This window comes from Canis aureus, chromosome 5, assembly GCF_053574225.1.
Source record: "Canis aureus isolate CA01 chromosome 5, VMU_Caureus_v.1.0, whole genome shotgun sequence".
Taxonomy (NCBI): domain Eukaryota; kingdom Metazoa; phylum Chordata; class Mammalia; order Carnivora; family Canidae; genus Canis; species Canis aureus.
Genome location: NC_135615.1, coordinates 9,461,785 through 9,484,579, shown reverse-complemented (window position 1 = coordinate 9,484,579; position 22,795 = coordinate 9,461,785). Strand labels below are relative to the sequence as shown.

Genomic DNA, 22,795 nt, shown 5'->3' with positions numbered 1-22,795 from the left:
GCACACTGCATGCTATTATGATAATGTTATTTTAATAAGAATTCTACACCTACAACCTTATAACATGGCATGCAGAACACTGGAAAAAATTGCATCACTGGAATCCAAAAAGAAGTTGATCACTTAACATTGCAGTGCTATAACATCTTTGATAATATTATTTACTCAAGAGAAAAGGAAGCACATACATGCAATGATTTGTACAGGAATGTTCCTAACAGCTTTATTTCTAATAAGGAAATATTGGAAATAATATAAATGTCTATCAATAGGGCAGCCCAGGTGGCTCAGCGGTTTAGCACAGCCTTCAGCCCAGCGCAGGATCCTGGAGCCATGGGATCCAGTTCCACGTCCGGCTCCCTGCATGGAGCCTGCTTCTCCCTCTGCCTGTGTCTCTGCCTCTCTCTCTCTCTGTCTCTCATAAGTAAACAAAATCTTAAAAAAAAAAAAATGTCTATCAATAGATGACTAGATAAATACATTGTGGTATATCCATAAATGGAATACTACTCAGCACGAACAAGGATTCCATTTACAAACAACTCAAGAAAATGCAGATTCATCATCTATAGTTACACAATATATACAATTCTAGCAAATGCAAACAAAGTATAAAACAGATCAGTGTTTGGGCTGAAGTGTAGTGGGGAAGGGTGGAGAAGGGAAGGGCCAGGGGAGGCCAATTAGGAGTAGGAGCGGGAGAGGGGTAGGAGGAGGTACTCCAGAGCGGGAGGAGCTGAATGGTGGCAGGACTTTGGAGGGTGGAGGCTGGAGTGCGAGCAGAAGAGGGAAGTGAAAAGCAGAGGAAGGAGAGGCAGGGGGAGGCGGGGCGCGAGAGGGAGGAGGTGGGGAGCATGAGATCAGGCGGGGCGCGCGAGGGAGAGGGCGGGGCCTGAGAGAGAGGGCGGGCCCACGACAGGCGAGGTGCACGGGTGGAGGCGGGGCGTGAGGGAGGGGGTGGGGCGTGAGGGAGGGGGCGGGGCCTGAGAGAGGGCGGGGCCTGAGAGAGGGCGGGCCCACGACGAGGCGAGGTGCACGGGTGGAGGCGGGGCGTGAGGGAGGGGGCGGGGCGCGGCGCGCGAGGGACGTCGTGCGTCGGCTCTGCGGGGCCCGGGCGCACGGCGTCATGGCGCGCCTGCTCCGCGCCCTCCGGGGATTTCCCCTTGGAGAGGCGCTCCTGCGGGCGGTGCGGAGCCGCGCTGGTGGCGGCGGCTCAGCGGCCGGTCACGGGGACGCAGGTAGGATGCGGGCGGCGCAAGGCCCGCCGCCCCGTGGCTTTCGGTTTCATTTCACCTGCGCGGACGAGGGCGACCTGGCGCTTCCTTCTCGAGAAGCTTCCTAGACGCGCCCGTGTCCGCCGCTCTTTGCCGCAGGACACTTGTACATTTGGCGGGGTAGGGGTGGGCGTCACTGATTTTTTTTTTTTTTTTTCCGCGTCAAGTGTCGGGCCCAGGAGCCCCTGACGCTTCTCCCCGCCCCCGGCCCGCAGTCGCGGCGGTGGGGTCAGCGACCCGACGTGAGCGCTCGGCCCTGGACCGGCCGGTGGTCTGTGCCGCGGTCCCCTTCCAAGAGTCTAAGTGCTGCTTTTCCCAGGTGAGAAGCACCCGGACCCAGGGAGACGCGTGGGCTAATAACTCGTTCCCCTTCAGACTGGTAGTCATTGTTCCTCGGTGGCTCCCGGACACACCATTGAAGAGAGTGTGTGTGTGTGTCTTCTCGAAATACCTTTGTCTCCTCTGTTGGATTGGGGCACATTTGCTTCACCTTTTAGTATGGAGTCACCTGTGGAGACCTGTGTCAGTGGCACTGTATTTCAGATATATTTCAGGTAGTAATTTAGTGCTCCCTGTGCTTTGGCTTCATGGGCAACTGCCCAGCTGTCCCATCTCTGACTCTGATTGTGTTAGGTGGCCAGTGAAGAAATTTAAAAATACCTGTCTTCTCTGAAAATGTATCCAGTCACTTGGAATTTTTTTTTTTTTTATCCCTTGAAGTTTCAAAATGTAGTTTTAAATAAAAGCACAGGCAATGTGGAGTAATGGCTGATCCAACATGATGTCCAGTCCTGGCCTTCAGCACCTCTTGGTGTCTTAGCCAGTCTGATGATATTTGTTGCCTACCTACTGTGTGCCAAGCATTGGTTTTCTGAGAACCACAGGGGGTGAAAACATCCTACTTTTGGGCTGGAGGTCTCCTCATTCCCCTTAATAGGATAGTGGTTTCAATGGAAACTTGTCCTTTATGTGTGTACTGGTGTTGTCAGAAATAGCCTAATGAATTGCCTTAGGATCTGAAGTTTCCAGAAGCATTTAATATTTGGTCAGACTCCCGATACATAACAGGAGCTGTGTAACTTATCAAACACCCCCTCCCGGGAAATTATTCTAAGAAAGTAATTCAAAAGAACAAAGTTATGTGTACAAAGATGTTTTTGACAGCACTACTCTTAAGAACCAGAAACTAGCTATAACCCAAATGTCCATCAGTTAAGGAATGCTTAAATAAACCAGTAAAGTTCAATTCAGCAAACTATTAGGCACCCATTAAAATTTTATAGGCAGAAAATAAAATAAAATAAAATAAAATAAAATAAAATAAAATAAAATAAAATAAAATAAATAAAATAAAATAAAATAAAATAAAATAAAATAAAATTTTATAGGCCGGTAATAGCTTGGTGGTGACGGGCTTTGGTGTTGACAGTGTCACATACTGGCTCTATGTCTTTGGGCACATCCTGAACTTCGTAAGCTTAAATCTGTTTTTTTCTTCTATAGAATAAAGATAATGATAATAGTAGGGTTGTACAGAATAAATGAAAAAAAGTTAAAATGCTTTATCACAATGATTGGCACTTAGCACACAGTAAATGTTAATTATAATTACATAAATAAATGGAAAGGACAAAAGAGTAGCTACATTTAACCTATGTTATAGTCTTCGGGAAGATTGAGAGAAAAAGGAGAAGATGTTGATAGTGATGGGGGACAGTTCCACAACACTGAGATTTCTGATACGCAAGAGGCACAGCCCCTATGATTTTGTTGTCAAGATTGACAAGAGCAAACCAAAAGAGGAAAGTAAGAAGTATCTGGAGAAAACTTGTTTCGGGAAAACATTCTGGAAATCCTCTGCTAGGAAACCATCTTGAGCATTGTTTAAACCAGTCCAGTCATCGGAGTGGGAAAGAAAGCTAGTCTGCAAATTAGAGTGGGCCTGGGGATTCTTTCTGGGCCAGTTTGTAATAGATTCCCTTAGTCTCAAGTATCTATTGAAACGAGGCTTGCTTATGTGTGACACTTGGCAGTATAGTAGCTGTGGCCAGAAATGTTAGCAAAACCAGTAGGTGACCATATGACCAAGAGAGGCTGTTCTTTAAAGATGAGAAGATGTAAGCCCACCTCATGAAACATGACCAACAAGAAAGGCAGCCTCTGCAAATCACAGCACATGGAGAAAAATGAACCCAAAGGAAAATGAGTTTATCAAAGCATAGTTCAAAGTAAAGCTGTGTAGCTATCTAGTACAAGAGCAAGAACAACCAAGTTTTTTGATAGTGAAGATAGTATGAGAATGCAGAGGGAATCTGAAAGACAACTCAAGGTGCAGATGATGCAGCTTTCCAGATTATATATGCCAATCTTAGTACCAAGAATCAGCTTTCCTCTTGGAAATCCATAGAAATAATACAAGATCTTTGCCAAAGCCAAGAACACAGGCAGAGTGACATGACAGGACAGGGACTTGAAGGATAGGGAAGGTATTTTGTCATGATGCTCTGTTACTCCTTTCCTTTACAGATGTTAGTGATTAGCCAGGGTTCAGATATACACATTCTCCTCAAGACCAGTTTAGATTCTGGGAGGAGGAATCAAATCCTACTAGTAAATCTTGCTCTTGCCTTCCTTTTTTCCACTATTTGAAGTGGCCTCTGTGTGACCACTCTCACCTTGGGTCATGCTAACATGGCACTATCCAAATTTTGGATCTTGCCCTTTGTTGAAGGCTTGCAAAATAGACACATCTCTTTGTCTATTTTGGTCTTTCAAACTGCCTAAAATGGAGTGCCTTCCATTTCCCTTATGGTTCACACCCATTGAAACTAGTTCTAATTCCACTGCTTTTTTTTTTTTTTTTTTTTTTTTTTTAAGTAAGCTCCAAACTGGGCCTAGAGCCGAACTCAGGGCTTGAACTCATGACCCTGAGATTGAGACCTGAGCTGAGACAAAGAGTCTGATGGACTGAGCCACCTAGGCACCCTCCCATTTGCTCTTAAAACAAACAAACAAACAAAAAAACAGCTTTCCCTAACCCAGCCTGAAAAGATTTCACAATGTTTCCACCACTCAATTGGTGGTTAAGCTGGCATTGCTTTGTAAAACTCTTTCATTATTACCTTGAATAGTTATCTAAAGTGTGTATAGTCAATAAAATTTTCATAATTTAATTGGTCTTCCATATTTCCTCTACCCAAGGTCAAGAACAGCTGCACATCTCTCTCCTTTCTCTTCTAAATCACCAGTTTATCCTCTTCACTGGATCATTCCCAGCAGCATACTAGAACACTGTGATCTTTCCCATCCTAAAGAATGCTCCTGGCCTCACTTCCCTTCCACCTACCTCCAGAACTCCTGAAAGAACTTACGTATTCGCACTGGCTTCCTTTCCTTCCTCCTATTCTGTATCAAATACCTTCCAGTCAGATTCACATACACACTCCTCCACCTAAACTGCTTTTTCAGGGCACCAGTGACTGCCACATTGCTGAACCCTATGATTATTAATTAGCAGTCATCTCTGTCTAGCACACCACATTCTGGAGTTTCCTTCCGACTTCTCCGTCTCTTCAACCTGTGTATCTTGGAATGCCTCCAAGTCCAGCCCTTGGGCCTCTCTGTTCTTTCAACAGTCACTGACTTGGGGATCTTCCAGGCTTATGGCTTTAAATAACATCTTAACGCCAAGAAATCCCAAATATACATTTCCACCTTGGACTTCTCCCCAGTTTCTAAATCCATATATCCAACTGCCTACTTGACATCTCCATTTGAATATTGAACTGGCATTTTTATTAACAAGCCTCCAAACCTGTTCTTTGTATAGGCTTCCGCATCTTCTGCTCAGACCAAGACACTTAGAGTAGTGCCCTTTGACCGTATTCTTTCTTCTACTTCACATCAGCAAATCCTCTGGCTCTGCTATCAGAATACATCTGGTATGTGACTACCCTGAGCTGGACCACTGCCACCACCCTAAACCCAGGTCTCTTCCTTTTCTCAGCCAGGTTGTTAAAGTATCCCCTGTAATCAAATCTTTTAGCATATCAGCCAGTAATCCTTTTAAATATTAGGTCATGTCATGCCTCTGCTTACCTTCTAATGACTTCCATACTCACTGAGAATAAAAGCCATCATCCTTATGGTAGCTTTAAAGACTTTCATTGATCTGCCTTCCCCTTCTGTCCTCCCCCCCCCCCCCCATTAGCTTTCTACTCTTAGCAGATCCTAGAGAATGAGCAGATCCTAGAGTTATTTAGGAAGTAGAACCAACAGGGCTTGGTGCAGGGAAAAGGGAAGAGTCCCGCCTAGTGGCCTGGCATTCTGGTTTGAAGCATGGGGTCAATAAGCTAGAACACATGAGAGGAAGAGCATAGTTGAGTTGGGGGAGGAGAGATACATGAAGTCCTTTTGTGTATTGTGTTTGAAACGGGACATCCTTGGGAGATATCTAGGTGTAGTTATCTGTGGATCTGGAATTCAGTAGAGATCTAGGCTGGAGAGTAAAATAGATTGGGAGTCTCATCACGTGGATGGTACTGTAAGCTACTCACTGGATAAAATCACCTATGGGGCAAGTGTGATTTGGTGAGAGAAGTGAGCCTAGGATGGATAGATTCATCTGAAGGATACCAGTATTCCAGGGATGGCTAGAGGGAATGAATAGGCAGGGCTGAGGAAAGATACTGAAAGGGAATAACAGGAGAGACGAGAGTATTGGGTGCCACGGAAGTCAAAAGGAAATAAAAGACACCATAGGAGAATGTCAAGTATCAGTAGTACGGAGAAGTGCCAGAGAAGGATGAAGTGTTCTAGATTTTACTGAGAAGTCCTCAGTGGGCTCTCTGAGAATGGATGCAGTGCAGTGGGCAGGGAGGTGATGTGTCTTTGGTATTTCACACCGAGGCACGTGATGTCGGCTTGCCCCGCTGTTGGTGATGCTGACTTGGCTTACTTGGTTAACGTGGTGACTTGTACATTTCTCCATTGTAAAGCTACATTTTCTTCCTTTGTAATTAATGGTATTTTGAAAATGTGTGACCTTTCCATTCTTCAACAGTCTCTCACCCAGAATTTTAGAATCCCCTGATGATTCTTGCTTGAGTTGGTTATTATTTTAGTGATTGTAAAAATGGTGATATTTTTAAAAGTTTATCATTTCTTATCCACTTATTACTTGACATTCTGCATGATAACTCTGAAAGCTACTGAGCAGTAATAATTGTCACATAAATACATTTTGCTTAACTCCCCCAAGAAATGAGATCCAGAAAAATTGTGTATACCTGGGCTATATTTTCATAGGAAAATTTCAGAGGTGTATTTCCAGAGTAAAAAAGAAATCCCCATAACCTTATAAAAAGTATTTTAGGACAATCTTTAATATATTTAACAGATTAAGAACCTTTTAATAAAATGTAAACAACCATAGCATTCAACAATATACAATACTGAAATACCATATTGTATAGTATTATGAGCTAGCAATGAAGATACAAGCCTTTTCTTATCTGAAAGATTATTTAGGATCTTCTATGGTAACCAAAAATGAATGTTAATATGATACTCAGGCATGTTTCCTTTATGGTGGTGACAGTTTCCTATATGGTGGTGACACCACAGGTGTCTGACCTTTCATCTTTGTTGCTGTGGTCAGGTGACATAAGGCCCTGGGCCCCTATCTTCTCTTTTGTAAGTTGCGGTGAACAGCTTATAAAATCCTTTCAAATTATTAGAGTAGGATGATTGAAACATTGATTATATATATCAAGCTTCCTTCTCCCCTTTGGCTAAAAAGAGTCATCCTCATTACTTTGTTTATACTCCCTGGAGTAAAAGTGGTAAGATTGAAGCACAAGAGTAGGCTCTGGTAGGTCTCCGTTTCCTTTCAGGAGCATATGCTATGGGACTCTCCTTTTTTCCACACAAGAAGATTTTGTAATAAAGACCTCCATTGACAAACAAAATCAGAGAGATTTTTATAAACCAGTGAAGGAGAAGAGTTTAATAACCCACTAGCTCAAGGTTCTTTCCTCTCCAATCATTCAGCTACTCCCAGCTGATAGGAAATATTCCTCTCAACATAGTAATAGAAGGAGGATCAATTTCTCCCCCCGGGTACCTGAGAAGAATTTATTCTGCATTATTTCATTCTTCAGCTGCCTCTTTAGCTTCTGTGCCCCAGTGGGACTGGAATACTGGCTGTCTGCTTGCTACCCCTTTCTTGTTAAACTAGTGAGTCAATTGAAGCATTTTGTACAGGAGCTTTCTGGTTCCTGTGAAGAAGGAAGGAAGGCATGGGAGAGGGAAGGGGTGGCCTTGTTCTGCTGGGTGGCCAGGCACTGTAGGAGAAAGGATAAGGGAGAAATTTTTTTTTGTTTTAATTTTTAAAAATTTCTATTTAACAACACAGGGTCTCTCACAAAGCATGAGCTGCCTCTTACCAAGAGTGAATGGCAAAAGAAGCTGACTCCAGAGCAATTCTATGTTACAAGAGAAAAAGGAACAGAACCAGTAAGCTGCACTGATGATAATTTGGTTGATTGCATGGGTTGGGATAAATACTACTGAGCCCAACTCACCCACATCCTGCTCTGCCAGTCTGGTCCTCCTTGTGCTTCTCCCTCCCGGGCATCGCTGTCCATCCATCTGTAGGATGCCCTGGATGCATCCATCCCCTCTGTCGCCTTGCCCACCTCTTCTGTGTACCGTAACCTGCAGGTGCTCTCCTTCTGTCTCCACCCTCGCCTCCTGGTGCCCCAATGACCCCTGCCTCTTGTGGGTGCACAGCGGTGGGCAGCAGCCTCCGGCTCTTCTGGCTGCCTTTCTCCACAAGGCTGCCAGAGAGATCTTAAAGCACAAATCCACCTGCATCCCTCCCCTGCTAACAATCCTTCAGTGGCTTCCTGCTGCTTCCAAGGTAAAGAGGAAAGTTGACAAACGGTTAATTAGGCCCTACAGGCTCTGCCCCCTGCCCTCATTCTGGCTGTTTTTCCTCTTCATCTCTGCACTTGGACCACACTGTCTTTCCTTAAGCTGTCAGACCGCCTGGCCTCCCTTCTCCCTGAGGCCCCCACCCATGTCCTTCTTCTCCCTTCTCCCCTCATCCTGTTCATTCAGACCCACCTCTCAACCCCTATCCATGTGCTCAGGCCCCAAAGCAGGTTGCTCTCCCCAGTGCTTTCCCTTCTGACCAGTTGCTGTGGTTGAGATAGCCCTGGCCCGGAACATGGTGCCTGACTAAAGTCCACACTCAGGGAGAAAATACTGAACAAGAGAGCAGGCTAAGAGGTGCAGACATTATTTGAACAGGATTCACTAAGCTCAGCGTTTGTTCATTTGCTGAGAGAATTGTCCTCAGGATAGTACTGTTTCCCCAGCACAGCATTTCTTAACAAATATTTGTCTTAGACCCAAATATAACCCCTGAAATAGAGCTGTTGAATATGGTTATTAGACATTTTCTTTGGCAAAGTGGACCCTATAGAATGGACCGTGGTGGTTTTGCAAAGTTGAGAGTATTTCTCTCTTTTCTTTAGCAGCCCCTGTGAAGTTGAGACAGCTGTCTACGTGCACATGGCCTTGTATAATCATGTTGTGCCCTCAACTTCTCTGATGCTAAAATTGTCAGGCCAGCAGATCCCAGTCGATTCTTGTACAGTACTGGTATTTTTTTAAAACTTCCTGTGGATGGGATTTTATTAATCTTTTATGAGGAAAGAGACACAGTCATTATTGCAGATAGTTCAGGGGAGCCACATGTGATGCTCTCTGTGCAATTGGGTATATCCCAGAATATTCTAAGCCAGCCCTTTCTCAGGGACAGAGCCAGGCAGTGTTTGGTATACATACATTGCCTGGAGATGAGCTGACAGATGTTGAGGAGAATAAATCTGTGGGATTCTCAAACAGATGGTGTGGTATACTCTGTGCATTTGGCCATTTTACAAAATGAGCATCATCCATTATTTTAAGTAATGTTATAAATCCCTTTCAGTTGATCTGTTTCCACGTGTAACTTTTTAGAATATTGCAGAACTAACTGTAAGCCTTGCTAAGGAAAGAGAAGTAACGCATCTCAGGTTTCTATTTGGTAACTCCAACTTAAAAATTCAGTTGCACGTGTTTTTATCAGGCAGCAATAAAAACATGCACTCCACGAGACACAATAAAGGAGTTTAAAGCCTGGTTGCGCAACGACTAAAAGTTAAATATCAATAGAAGGCGAGTTGTCTGCACGTCTTCCTCTGTATGCCCTACAGATCCGCTCTCCATGTGCTTCACTCTGTTCTGAGCTCTGGGGAGAATAATATACTCCCTTCACTTTTGACTACTCAGGTTTGGCCAGCAGATGATGCCTGCAAGGTCAGAGGACACAACAGAGAAGTCAGGATCCAGAGTTCTCTAGTACAGGCCTTAGCTCCTGCAGGCTGCTCTCACCCACAGGCTCTGGTGACTGCCCCTTCCTTTGCCCCACAGGCCTGGTAGGGGTGGCGTGATCACAGAGCCGCTCACCCTCTCAGTGCTTCACCCTCCCTGAAGACTGGGCCTGGCCCCCCCTTTGTAAATTATTCTGTATGAAATTATCTGCAGTATCCTTTTGAGTGTGCCATCTGTTTCCAACAGGTATGTTGTATGGACAGGATCAAGGAAGGGAGACATCCCATTGGTCCAGGCAGTCTGTCTGTAGCAGAATACCACAGCCTGAGGGCCTTATACCACATTGATTTCTCACAGTTCTGGAGGCTGGGAAGTCCCAGATTCAGGTGCCTGCCAGTTCAGTCCCTGGTTTTTCCTGTAGTCTCTGTAACCTTAGCACCCAGCCCTGCACTGAGTACATACTAGGTTTTCAAGGGCATATCAGAATGAATGATTGAGGTAGAAGCTGAGTTTGGCTTTAAATTAATGCTAAGACTTCTACAGAATTGAGGCAGGAGGAGGGAGACATCAGGAAGTCAGTCTGGGAAGCAGTGGATAGGGGTCACTTCATAAAATGTGTCAGTTAAGGATTCCTTCTAATTTACTTTTTTTACTGTGATACCTGTTGCCTGTTACTTCCTCTGTTCACCTGTCCCCTGCAATGACAAAATGACATTTTGAATTTTATCAGACTGTCTGGATGCTGTGAGTCAGCTTTCCAGATCAGCTGAAGGACTGGTAGTCCCTTGGCATGTGTCTCCTGTCAGCTCAGGTGGGAGGGATGTGAAACTTCATTGCAGATGCTGGTTTATGCCAAGGTTGGGAGCCGGCATCCAGGAGCACAGGCCATAAAAAGACCAGCTTACCACTCTTCAGATTTCTGCAGCTAAGTTTAGAGTCTTTAAAGAGGGAAAATGTCCAAGTGTGCCCAGATGGTAGGCTCAGTGGGTTATTTTGAAATTGTCCATTATGTGGCTCACTGAAAATGTGCTGTTAATACTACCACAGGGAATCTGAATGTTTGACCTGTGAATTTGTTGATTTGAGAAATCTAGAAAGAGCAGAAGAGTCCAGCTTATTTCCTAAGTCAGTTCTTGGTCACCCATTCTGTGCCGTGGCTTCTCTTTGACCCATAAGATGGGGTAGCGCTTGCCACCAGACTCTGGTTATGGTTCTTCGGTGGTTGGCCTGTGTGAGAGGTCTGATTGTTTTTCTTTTAATTTACTTTAACAAAAGGAACTGGGTAAAAAGGTCTTTGTTTCTTTTTCTAACAACGAGATCCAGTTTTCAAAATAACATTTTGAAAAATACTGACTCGGCTGACTCATTGCCTCACGTCCCCTGTGTTCTTCTTGGGAGACCTTTGAAAACCTGCAAACTCTTTAAGCCACAGTTAATGAAGTAATTTCATCTAAGTAGTAACTTAGTACTGGGATAATCTAACTCATTATTTAAACATTTATTAAGTATGCCATGTCCTAAGCACCACGTGAGGCATATTAAAGGCACAACCAAGAGCCCACAGAGCTATGCTTTTCCTGTATTTATATTCTGTCTTTAATTGAAGATTTCACAGTGTTTTAGACAGTGGACTGGATTTGTATTGTATTAACTCTTTTGAAAGGAAGTCTGAAATTTTACACAATCCAGAGGACTGTTCTCTCACTTTTTCACAGACTTTGATGTTCTTGGATGAAAGGAGCTATATAAATACAAAGCATTATTAATGTCATTATTTGAATATTTGGCATAATAAAGGCCAGTTGTGATAAGCCTACAGGCTGCTTCATTGGGCAGGTTATAATCTTTCTGGTGATATTTGCACTTTGTCAAACTAGTACAAAAATTCCTTTATTTGAGGACTGAATCTTGGACTTAAATTTGTTGTATCATCTCCTGCTAGTCTTATGAGAACCCTACACATAATCTATCTGATTCACTTTCAGCCTTTCAGTGGGGTCTATCTGAATAACAAGGAATCAGGAATGTATCACTGTGTGTGCTGTGACAGCCCACTCTTCAGGTAAGGATCGGGAGGTACCGAAGGAGAACAGACCTCCAGATTTCTTACAGCTCTGTCTCGTTTGAAGCCTTGCATAAATACATACCCATGTTGTTTTTAATTGCCCTCCTCATTTGGCATAGTTGCTATAAGAAGAGCTATTTATATAAAATACTTGCCTGTCTTGATTATTTCTAGCATTTAGAACAGTTAATGAGACTTCTGAGCCTATATTCTTTCTTTCTGTATCCCCGAGAAATAGCAAACAAATAAAACTTTGTAGGCACCTTAAGATAATGCTATTAGAATATTTTCCTGGAAAGTATTTAAAGAAATCTAAACCATAATAGTATTTAGTTGGCCATGTGATTAAAACTATATCTCTCCCAGGAAAAATGGGTTTATAATTTAATTTGGCAAATGTAGAATTTTATGAGGATAGATTCCCCACAGTGCTTGACAGTAGTGAATACCATGCCCTCTTCTATATAGCTAAAAGTAAATTTAATTGTCCCTTGATTTCAAAGCCTCTTTTAAGTCAATCAGGATCTGAAATCTCTCAACAAAGGCTTTTTTGTTTAGACATGCAGGAAACAGTCTAAAAAAAGTAGATTCGATGAAGAAGAAAGGAAAACATCTTTGAAGTCCTGTTTTCAGAACTTCAAAGATATTTTCCTTTCTTCTGCATCAACCCTAAATTGGTTTAGAATAAAATATAAATCAAGCCAGCTCTGTGAATCTTCCATTAGGCAGTGCTTCATTATGTCCTCTGGGCTTTGAGCAGACTGGGCTTTCTTGGGCTGCTGGCTGCTAATGTGGGCTGAATTTGGAAAGCCAGACCCCGCCTGCAAGGATGAGGAACAATTAGGATTGATTTCCCTTCATGCTTATGAAAGGGCAGGCCTTTGCCCAGATTCATTCACTTTGTCAATGGCTGAGGAAGAGACATCTAAGATAGCAGTCGGCCTAGGATGTCCTGGAGAAAACTGAGAGAAAGAGGTTAATTTTAACACAGTAAAATGTGTGACACATACTTCTGAGACATTTGGTTCCTTGACATTTGGTTCTATTAAGGAGGAGAAATAGGACCTCAAGATAGCCAACCTGTTTTTAGTCAAAAAAGGTGTATGGTGTGAAGATGTAAAGGACTGCCTTGTTAAACTGTGGGTCTGTTTCTATCTTTGGACTGTGAAGGCCGAGGATAAAAAGTCATCCCTTGTAAGAGCGTTGTCTACTTTACATTCTTCATTGTTTTACTTCATTGGTGTTCTTATTTCTGCACTAGCAAAGTTGAGATCTTTTCCTGCCCAGTGCCCACCATCCCCTTACCACAGCAGCGTATCATTGAATCACAGAATGTTGGCGCTCTGTCTGGTAGGAATTTCTACCATCATGGTAATGTTCTATATCTGCTCTTTCAATATGGTAGCCACATGTGGCTCTTGAGCATTCAAAACGTTGCTTAAAGATAACTTTTAAATTTTATTTAATTTTAATTAATTTAAACCTAAAAGCCCAAGTGTGACCAGTGCTACCATATTAGCACAGTGCTAGTCCAAATTAAGAAAATTGAGTGATCAATCTCAGGTCACTGAGATAGTGAAGCAGCCAAGACTAACAGGAGAACCAGCCAATTCTCCAAAAGCCCAATTACCAAAGGCTGGTATGCTGAGCTGCCAGTTCACCAAACTTATCTGTTTCTTCTTTAATCATTTAGTTTTAATCAAAAGTTTCTCTTTTCTTAGGGACTTTGGAGTAAGTTTCTGTTTCATTTTCTGGCTGTTGCTGCTATAACTGACACTAGGAGAAGACTATTTATAAGAATCTTTTATGTTCCAGAATATACTCTTATTAGAGATGTATTTGTTTATAGGAGAAGTAGTACAGTAGAGTGGCTCCATTGCTGTGTGACCTTAGGCAAATCTCTTAACCAGTTCATGCTTTGATTTCCTCACCTGTAATGTGGTAGCATGAGAGTAATACCGACTTCAGAAAGTTGTTGAGAGGATTAACTGAGTTAAAAGGTATGCATGTAAAAGCACCAGTGCAATGCCTGGCACATGCCAAGCATTCAGTACATGTTAGCAATGATTATTCTTAGAGATAAATCCTTCTTTGGGCTATACATATGGATAAATTTTTGTTAATGAGGAATTCTTATGAGTATGTTCTAATTAATGAGAATCTGTAAGTGGAAATTATATTCCTGAGCATGCTTCCCATTCAAAAGGATAGTCTTAGGAATATATTCTTGTTTTGCCTCTCATTCTCCCCCTCTCTCTGTCTGTCCCTAGTCTCCAGCCTTAATAATAGCAAGGCAGAGGTGGAGAAAAAGCAAACATTCCTTCAAATGCTTTTATAGATAGAGTCAAAATGAGGGGAAAAGTTGTCAACCAAGAGTCAGGTAGATGTGGGACCAGTGTCTCTGGGCAGCTGGACTCACTGCTACCTGTAATACTGCCTTGACAGACCACCAATATGGTGCATGTTCCAGGAGACCTGCCTCCTCTTCAAATCAGATGCCTCTGATCCAAGGTCTCCGGGTCAAGAACACTCTTAGAATGTTATCACTCCCTTGGGGATGCAAGACTGTTGCTTTATTAACCTTGGAATCATGTGACTTTGCCCCTGCTTCCCTCCCCTCCCCTACTTCCTATGTTTCCCTTTTTTCTCCTTGCCCACACATACCAATTCTGGAAGTGTTTATTAAAATCTGCCATGGGGCCACATACTTCATGCTCCTACATTTCCTTAGAATAGAGGGAATCTGAGAAGCTGATATTATTTGCCTTTTTACATTACATCTGGATGTCCCACATGTAATAAGTAACTAAGTAAGTAACACTGGTTAAAACTGTTTTGTGTGTTCCCATTCCTCCAAATGAATGGAAATTCTCCTAGGATGTTAGAGTTGTCAGTTGTCATCAAGTGCCTCTGCTGTTGGTTTGAGGGCTATGGAATTTCCAAAAATGAAGGAAAACCAAAGCAAATAAACATAAAACAAACATGTAAACATATAATACACAAACACATAACAAAAAAAGAAAACTAAAAAAACACCTCTAAGTGTATATGAAAAGAGATGATCTAGTATGGTTTTTTAGTTTTTCAAGGGAGAGCCTTGTAATCTGCCCATCATTTAAATATGTATATTGGAACTTCAAATTGGCCTTAAAGTTAGATTTCCAATCTTAAATTATATATGATGGGCCTCTCGTATTACCTGGTAAAATTTCCAGATTCTGTATATTCTATCAGTAAAGATTTATTGTTTCCCATAAAAATTTTAAATGACTTTTTTAGTCTTAGATTCATTCGTTAAAAAATGTATTATATTTGTAATTCTCCACCAAAATGCCTTCAATGATCTCTGGTTTACATGTAATGTTAAGAGTGGAAAGGCTGTGATTAAAAGATACTTAAAATGTTTTTCCCTGGGCCAGGGTGGCTCTGGTGTATAGTTTTGAACCCTTCCAAAAAGGCTTGCAAAAAAAATTGGACCCACAGCTGCTCAAATTTCATGGATATCTGTTATTGATAGTAATGATTTTTAAAAATCGTAGCTACTGACTTACATACCATGTGTCTAACACTCTGCTAAATACACTATACCTTGAAAGCATGTCAGGTAATCCTCTCAGCAACCTTATGAGGTAATAAGACCATTACTGTTCTATCCAGTAGGGCACTGAAGCTTTAAAAGATGAACTAACTTGCCAAGATCACACAGATGTAACAGAGCCCGGATTTATGCCTAAATCTTTCAGAAGTCAGGGCCTTTACTCCTCAAAGTTCTAAAATCCTGGTGAATCTGAATACTCCAGGAGCACTCCAAGAGTTCCTTTTTAGGGGATCTACAAGGCCCTGTCTTTTCTAACTGCATATCCATGAGGCCACATCCTCTTCCTATATGTCAATCAAAATAACATTGTACCAAATTGAATGCAGAAACACATATGAAGAGTCAAGCTTAAGTTTAAGCTACATACTAAAGAGATTTGCAGAATTGTAAGACATTATAACTCTTGTCAGTAGATGTTTCATTATAGAATATACAATTATCTGTCAGAAAAAATAGACTATTTATGTTACCAGGTAATTAATTTATTATTTTTAAAAATAACTTACATATAAATATCTTAAAATTATTATAGTTTCTAATTTGTTAAACAGTGATACATGTAATTCATGTAAAGAAAAGAGATCCTCAGGAATTTTTTAGTATAAAGCAGCCCTGAGATGAAAATGTTTGAGAATGACTCCATTCACACAAGACTGTTTGCTGGAGTCTGTGCTTTAAACTGAGCTTCCTTCTGTGTTCACAGTCTAGAGATTTATTTGCCATTTGTCCTGCTCTTCACTCAGCTTTTTGGTATTTGGGGGTTTTTTTGTTTGGGGTTTTGGTTTTGGTTATTTGGGGGGTTTTTTTTGCAGAGTTTATAATACATTCTTCTCCCTTAGAGAAGAGCTATCTCTTCTTCCTTAGAAGAGAGCCATCTCCCTACTATTAAAAAACTTTCACTCTATTTTCCTAGGGCCATTAAAGGGAGCTCACCTTTCAAAACACTTGAAGAGTGGGTCTGTGGTGAGTGGACTTGCTTGTTGCCCTCTCACTCCTCTGGTCAGCCCCTCTGGCCCTCTCCCACATCAGCATTACTAGTTCTTATGGGCCTCGCCCAGGAGGGTCACTTCACTGCAGTGACTGGCTCAGGTGTCCAGGCTTCCTTACTAACTATTACAGTGTACATTCATAAGCACTTACTTGTGCCCCACAGAATATCTCCGTAAATCCTCAAGATATCTCTCTAACATAAGTAATGTTATCCCTATGCTACAGGTGAGGCCTGGAGCAGGTACGTAACCTGCCCAGTGTCACCCAGCTAAGAAATGGCAGAGGCAGCTTTGGAATCTCTGCAGGCAGGCAGGTAACCCGAAGATCCCACTGCTGACAGTGGGCGTTTCATCAGGCCTCATGCTGCTGGTCCCAGACCCTCATGCCCTCTGTGACCATGAGTGTCTCATTTCCGCTTCCCCCTTTCTACATTTAGAGCCCTTGGATTTGATCTGCGTTTCCTAATATGCATCACAGGTCACAAAGCCCCTAGTGTTTTTTGGTCCCTGTTGGACATCGAGAGAGAAGCCTTAAGCATCAAAGGAACAAGAGATCCTTTGACGATGATGAGACGTGTTTAATAGTGAAAGTGCAGTGGGCAGAGTTCCCGTGGAACTGATTGCTTATGTAACTGGCCTTGGGATCTGGCAGGGGAGAGAGGAGCTCGGACCCTGCTCAGTAGAAAAATGAGTTGGGGCATAAAATGCTCTTTGTCTGTTAATAACATCTTAGCAGCTGCAGGATGGTGAATGTCTTCACAGTTCCGAGAAAAAGTACTGCTCCGGCACTGGATGGCCTGCATTTTCGGAGGCACACGGGACATCTGGCTCTGATGAAAGGGACACGGGGATCCTGAGACGTGTGGACACCTCATTAGGATTAACTCGCACCGAGGTTGTCTGCAAGCAGGTGGGGGTTTTGTTTTATTTTGTCTGTTTGGTTTTCCCAATGCTGCCCAGCCTGGGTACCACAGAGAGCATACGTGGTAGTACAACATGGGTGTACTTTTGTCACTGAAACACATTGGGTTTCTATGCTTTCTGCTTCTGATCCCCTCTCCCATGGTTCTGGGCAGTGCAGGGAAGAGAAAGAACCTTCCTGAGCCACTCTGAAGTAACCTTTCCTCATTCTAGCCTTCCAGAGATGGGACAGAGTGAGGGTCTGAAAGGAGTTGGCCCTTCACATTCTTTTGAACAGGGAGAGGCTTCAGGATGGCTCCATGTGCTTGGCTTCTCTCCACGTCCTTCCCACCCTGCAGTGTGTCACTAGCAGAGTGACACTGCAAGCGACATCACGCTGTTCCTGCTGTGGCTCTGGTAGGAGATAGTGCCTTAAATCCAGACAACAGGTTCACTTTTATATTCTTGGGTACTCACTTTTTTAGTTTTTGAAAACATCAGAGGCAGCAGATAAGTATAGCAAAGTCTTACCATCAGCAAAAATAGTACACTGGCTGCAACATTATTGAGTGCTTACCTAGGAATTATATATATATTTTTTAAGATTTTATTTATTTATTTGTGAGAAAGACGGAGGAAGAGAGATAGAGACACAGGCAGAGAGAAAAGCAGGCTCCATGCCAGAAGCACGATGTGGGACTCGGTCCCTGGACTCCGGGATCACACCCTGAGCCAAAGGCAGACGCTCAACCGCTGAGCCACCCGGGCGTCCCCCAGGAATTGTATTAATGCTTTACATGTACTGTATCAATTAATCATCACAACAGCTTTATTAAGTAGGTATAATTATTAGTCCCCATTTTATAGATGAGTAAATCAAGGCCTGAGTTAAATAACTTCTTCACCTTCTTGCTGATAGCTGTTTACCACTACTGTACTCTGCATTCTTTCATTTCCTTTTTTTTAAAGATTTATTTATTTATTTGAAAGAGAGAGAGTTCACACGTTCATGACTGTGGGAGTGAGGAGAGGGGCAGAGGGAAAGATTCCCAAGCAGACTCCCCACTGAGCATAGAGCCTGACCTGGAGCTTCATCTCGTGACCCATGAGATCATGACCTGAGCCAAAACCAAGAGTTGGACACTCGATTGATTGAGCCACCCGGACACCCCTATATTCTTTCATTTCCTATGTGCATTCTGATGCAATGGACTTTTTTCCCACACAGGTGTCTAACACTGGAGTGGGGTGGCCATGTGGGGTTCACCTGTCTAGTTTTACATAAAGAACTTTGTCTTAGTGGAGAAATGACAGAGGCTTCTCTCCTTTGCAGTGTGAAGCCCACCTTGGCCACGTGTTTCCTGATGGACCTGGGCCTAGTGGTCAGAGGTTTTGCATTAACAGTGTGGCACTGAAGTTCAAACCAAGGAAACACTGACTATCTCCAAGGGACCCCTTCCCCTGCCACTGCTCCATTTATACCCTCAATTTTCACAGTTTATGTTAATGCCTAACTTTATTTACTACCAAACCAAGCAAAGTTTGCTTCTGGCATCAAGCAAGTTCCAACTTCTATAATTGATTTACCTGGAATCAACCCAACCCTGACTCCAGCTTGGATGGTGAAATTTCACAGAATGTAGGTTTTGCCTGGGATGGGAAGGCAAGATTCTTTGAGGACATTAAGAAACTGATGGACTACAATCCAAAAAATTTCTACAAAAATACCCTGAACTTTCCACTGCAGGTAAGTCCTTTGTGGACATATGTAGGTGAGGGATCAAGTGAAAAGAGGAAGGAAATGCAGATTAATCAACGATCCCAGCATTGAAAGAAGTACCGAGGACGGAGATTGTGGAAGAACAGTGTTTGGGAGGCACACGTGGTGATTGATGGGATGCATGAATCTTTTTCAGAATTTTAGAATGTCTTGAACATTCTGGTTTCATCCTTTCTACTGGCAAATAAGTTCCAATGAGAGTTTGCTAGATTTCAATGACAAAAGAATAAAAAGTGGTTACAAAGTTAAGCTTTAACATGTTCAAATAAAATATTTACTAAAATTTTATATTTGTTTTTTGTCTAAACCTATGAGTTTGCTCTTTTGGAAAACAACTCTAAATCAGATACCAGAAAAATTTGATTACATGGTAGAAGGCATTTGGTTACACCAACAGTAATAGGAACTCAATTGTTTTACAGATTGAGAGTCTTGAATAATTTGCTATTGAAAGTGTTTAAATTATTTGAGATATTGCAGGCAGAAAAAGTTATTTCATTTTTTCTCCTTATTAGCTTGTAATGCATTATCAAGCTCTTCTTTTAGTGGTTACCTTGGAAATCACAATATGTATCCTTAATTTGTCACAGTCATATAAAAATTACTACTTTTTGTTACTTCTTCAAGAATGCTAACCTTAGAACACTTTAACCTCGTTAACACCCTTCCATATTTTGTGTTACTATCCTGTGTATGTAATTTTACACACATTTTAACCCCCACAAGTCATTAATTTATGTATCCATATTTATTTATATTTACCTACATATTTGTCCTTTCTGTTCTCCCTTATTTCTTCCCGAAATCCCATATTTCCCTGTGGGATTATTTTTTTCTGCTTAAAGAATTCCTTTTTGTTTTAGTTCATGATTCCTAGTGGTGGACCTTCTATTTTTTGTTGGCTGAGACATGTATTTATTCTCCTTTAAAATATTTAAAACTTTACTGAGGAGAAGTTGACATACAAAACTATTACACATCTTTATAAATTTTGATGAGTTTTGTCTCCTTTCATTTTGGAATTATTCTTTTCCTTGTGTATAGAGTTCTAATTTGAAGATATTTCAGCATTTTTAAAGTTTTCTTCCATTGTCTTATGGTGTCCATTGTTTTCTCTGAGAAATCAGTTGTTAGTGCTATTGTTGTTCCTTTGAAAACAGTGTGTTCTCCTTCCCAACCCTAGCTATTTTTATGAATTTCTCCTTTTCTTTGATTTTCCACAGTTTATGTTGTACCCTGGGGTGGTTTTCTTTGTATTTTTTGTGCTTGGGGTTCATTGAGTTCTTTGAATCTTAGCTTGATACTTTCATCAGTTTTGGAAAATTCAATTTTTCTCTCTTCACTGTTGCTTTTTCCTTGACCTCACTCCTGTTCTTCTGGAACTTGAATCATACAAATTTTAGACCATTTATTGCATCCCACATATCTCTAAGGTTCTTTTCTGGATTTTCCCATTCTTTTAAATTTCTGTACTTCAGTTTGGATATTTTTTGTCAATGTGCTCTCTTACCAGTCTTATCCTTTTGCTTTCTAGTCTGCTTTTATTGATTAGTTTATTTATTTTTATTTGTTTATTTGTTTGAGAGAGCATGAGCTGGGGCGGTGGGGGGGGGGGGGGCGGGGAGTGAGGGACAGAGGGAGAGAAAGAATCCCAAGCAGACTCCCCATTGAGTGTGGAGCCTGACATGGGGCTCTATTCTAGGACCCCGAGATCATGACCTGAGCCAAAAATCAAGAGTCAGACACTTAACTGAGTGAGCCACTAGGGCCCTGTCTGCTTTTAAGCACATTTACAAAGTCTTAATTTTAAGTGTTGCATCTTTTTTAGTCATAAAATAACAAATTTCTTGTTTATGCATTCCAATTCTCTTTTGAAGTTCTCCATCTTCAAGAGAGAAAATAGGTGTATTCCCGCTCCCCATGTTTTTAATTTTTGCTCTTGAACATATTAAGCATAATTTTAAAAGCCCTTGTTAGTCAGCTTCACTATGTGGATCACCCATGGGTGTGTGTGTATTTGATATTTATGCATATGTTCTTGCTTTTTGGAATGTCTAGCAGTGGGCTCTCATACACCTCAGATACAATCCTGCAGACTAAGAGGGTGGAGAAAAGGCCGTTCAGAAACGTTGACTAATCAGAAAGGTTCCTTTGCCCTGCTTAGTGACTATCCTGTAGCACTTTTTGCCATGGTGATATGCCTGATGGCAGAAGTGTTTGCCAGAGTATCTGTTAAGTTTTCACTCTGACCATATTTTCGCTAAGACGTCCCCTAGGGATCCCTGGGTGGCGCAGCGGTTTAGCGCCTGCCTTTGGCCCAGGGCGTGATCCTGGAGACCCGAGATCAAATCCCACGTCGGGCTCCCGGTGCATGGAGCCTGCTTCTCCCTCTGCCTGTGTCTCTGCCTCTCTCTCTCTCTCTCTGTGACTATCATAAAAAAAAAAAAAAAAGACCTCCCCTAAAAATAGAAACACTGTAGCCTACCCACCTTTCTGGAGGCTTCTGCCATTCCAACCAAGTACCCACTGGACAAGCACTCACACTGAAGCACTGGATAATGCATGTGGAGGAATAATAGCAATTTAATAGAATATTGTTTTCGTCTACTTTTCAGACATGGCTTGCTTTGGCCGCAGAAGGGAATATTAATAATTTGTTATTGGATTAGCAACTTTATAGATCAACCTCATATGCAGTAACTGTGTTTCTACCTCTCACCATTAAATTAGCCCCCATAAACACAAGGTTTTAAAAAAAAAAAAAAAACTATAGTCAGAAAGGTGTTGAAACCAGTGATTTGTTTGAGTAGAGTCATGACAGATGAAATGGTCATTGGAGGGATGCCTGGGTGGCTCAGTGTTTGAGCATCTGCCTTTGGCCCAGGGCGTGATCCTGGAGTCCCAGGATCGAGTCCCACATTGGGATCCCTGTATGGAGCCTGCTTCTCCCTGGACCTATGTCTCTGCCTCTCTCTGTGTGTCTCTCATGAATAAATAAAATATTTTTTTAAAAAGAAATGGATTACGTGTTGGTGGATTGGTTATACCTCTGTTTCTCTATCTTAGCAGCAACAACAAAAAGCCCCAAACATTGCATAAGTGGAATGTGACTGGCTTGACTTACATCTTAAGATGGGAAGAGTATCAAATTACTAGAGAAAAATGATTAGTGTGTGTTAAAAAATAAAATATTAATTATTGTATCGACTACAGTGCCACAATGCAATGCTGACACTAACCACCCAGAGTCAGAGCCCACCCCATGGATGTGACGCAGAATCCCAACAACACTGCTCTCATGTCCAGTGGCAGCTGCAAGTTTAGGGGCCTCTAGGTTACTTGCACTTCTGACTAACTGGCTACAGATTCAAAGGTACTCCTGTGACCTCCTTCAGGTTCAATAATTTACTAGAATGACTCACAAAACTCAGGAAAGTGCTATACTCATTATTACAGTTGTATTCTAAAGGATGCAAATCAAGACGGTAAGTGAGGAGACACATAATGTGAAGTTCCAACACAGAGATTCTGTGCCCTCACCCTGTGGAATCAGGTTGGGTCATCCCCACGGCACATGGATATGCTCAGCAACCGGGATGCTCACCAGAGGTTCAGTGTTGAGTTTTCACTGGGATCTCATTACATAGGTATGATTCATTGAACCATGTGAATGAACTCAATCTCCATTCCCTCTTCAGGCTGATTTCATGTGGCTCAAAGCCACAATCCTCTAAACACATGGTTGGTCTTGCCATCATGACCAATCCCCATCCAGGTCATATCCTTAGCATAAACTCAGGTAAGGTC

General features: G+C 42.1%; 1 protein-coding gene and 1 long non-coding RNA gene across 6 annotated transcripts in view; one reads left to right on the top strand and one right to left on the bottom strand.

The window, feature by feature from the left end:
* Positions 1–22,795, bottom strand: part of LOC144313316 (uncharacterized) — a 357,200-nt gene that overhangs the window by 291,701 nt on the left and 42,704 nt on the right. The window lies entirely within an intron of this gene.
* On the top strand, positions 1,080–19,276 carry MSRB2 (methionine sulfoxide reductase B2). Of its 5 annotated transcripts, XR_013379292.1 has the most exons (6): positions 1,080–1,238; positions 7,690–7,790; positions 11,642–11,718; positions 16,233–16,282; positions 17,071–17,218; positions 18,542–19,276. XR_013379292.1 is itself a non-coding variant. In XM_077896806.1 (5 exons), the coding sequence occupies exons 1-5, from the start codon at positions 1,127–1,129 to the stop codon at positions 18,644–18,646; spliced, it is 543 nt and encodes a 180-aa protein (XP_077752932.1). In that variant the 5' UTR covers positions 1,080–1,126; the 3' UTR covers positions 18,647–19,276. The 5 variants fall into 5 exon arrangements, 4 of the variants coding, with proteins under 4 accessions (XP_077752932.1, XP_077752933.1, XP_077752934.1 ...); XM_077896806.1 differs by lacking the exon at positions 16,233–16,282; XM_077896807.1 differs by lacking the exons at positions 11,642–11,718; positions 16,233–16,282 and having other exon boundaries at positions 17,042–17,218.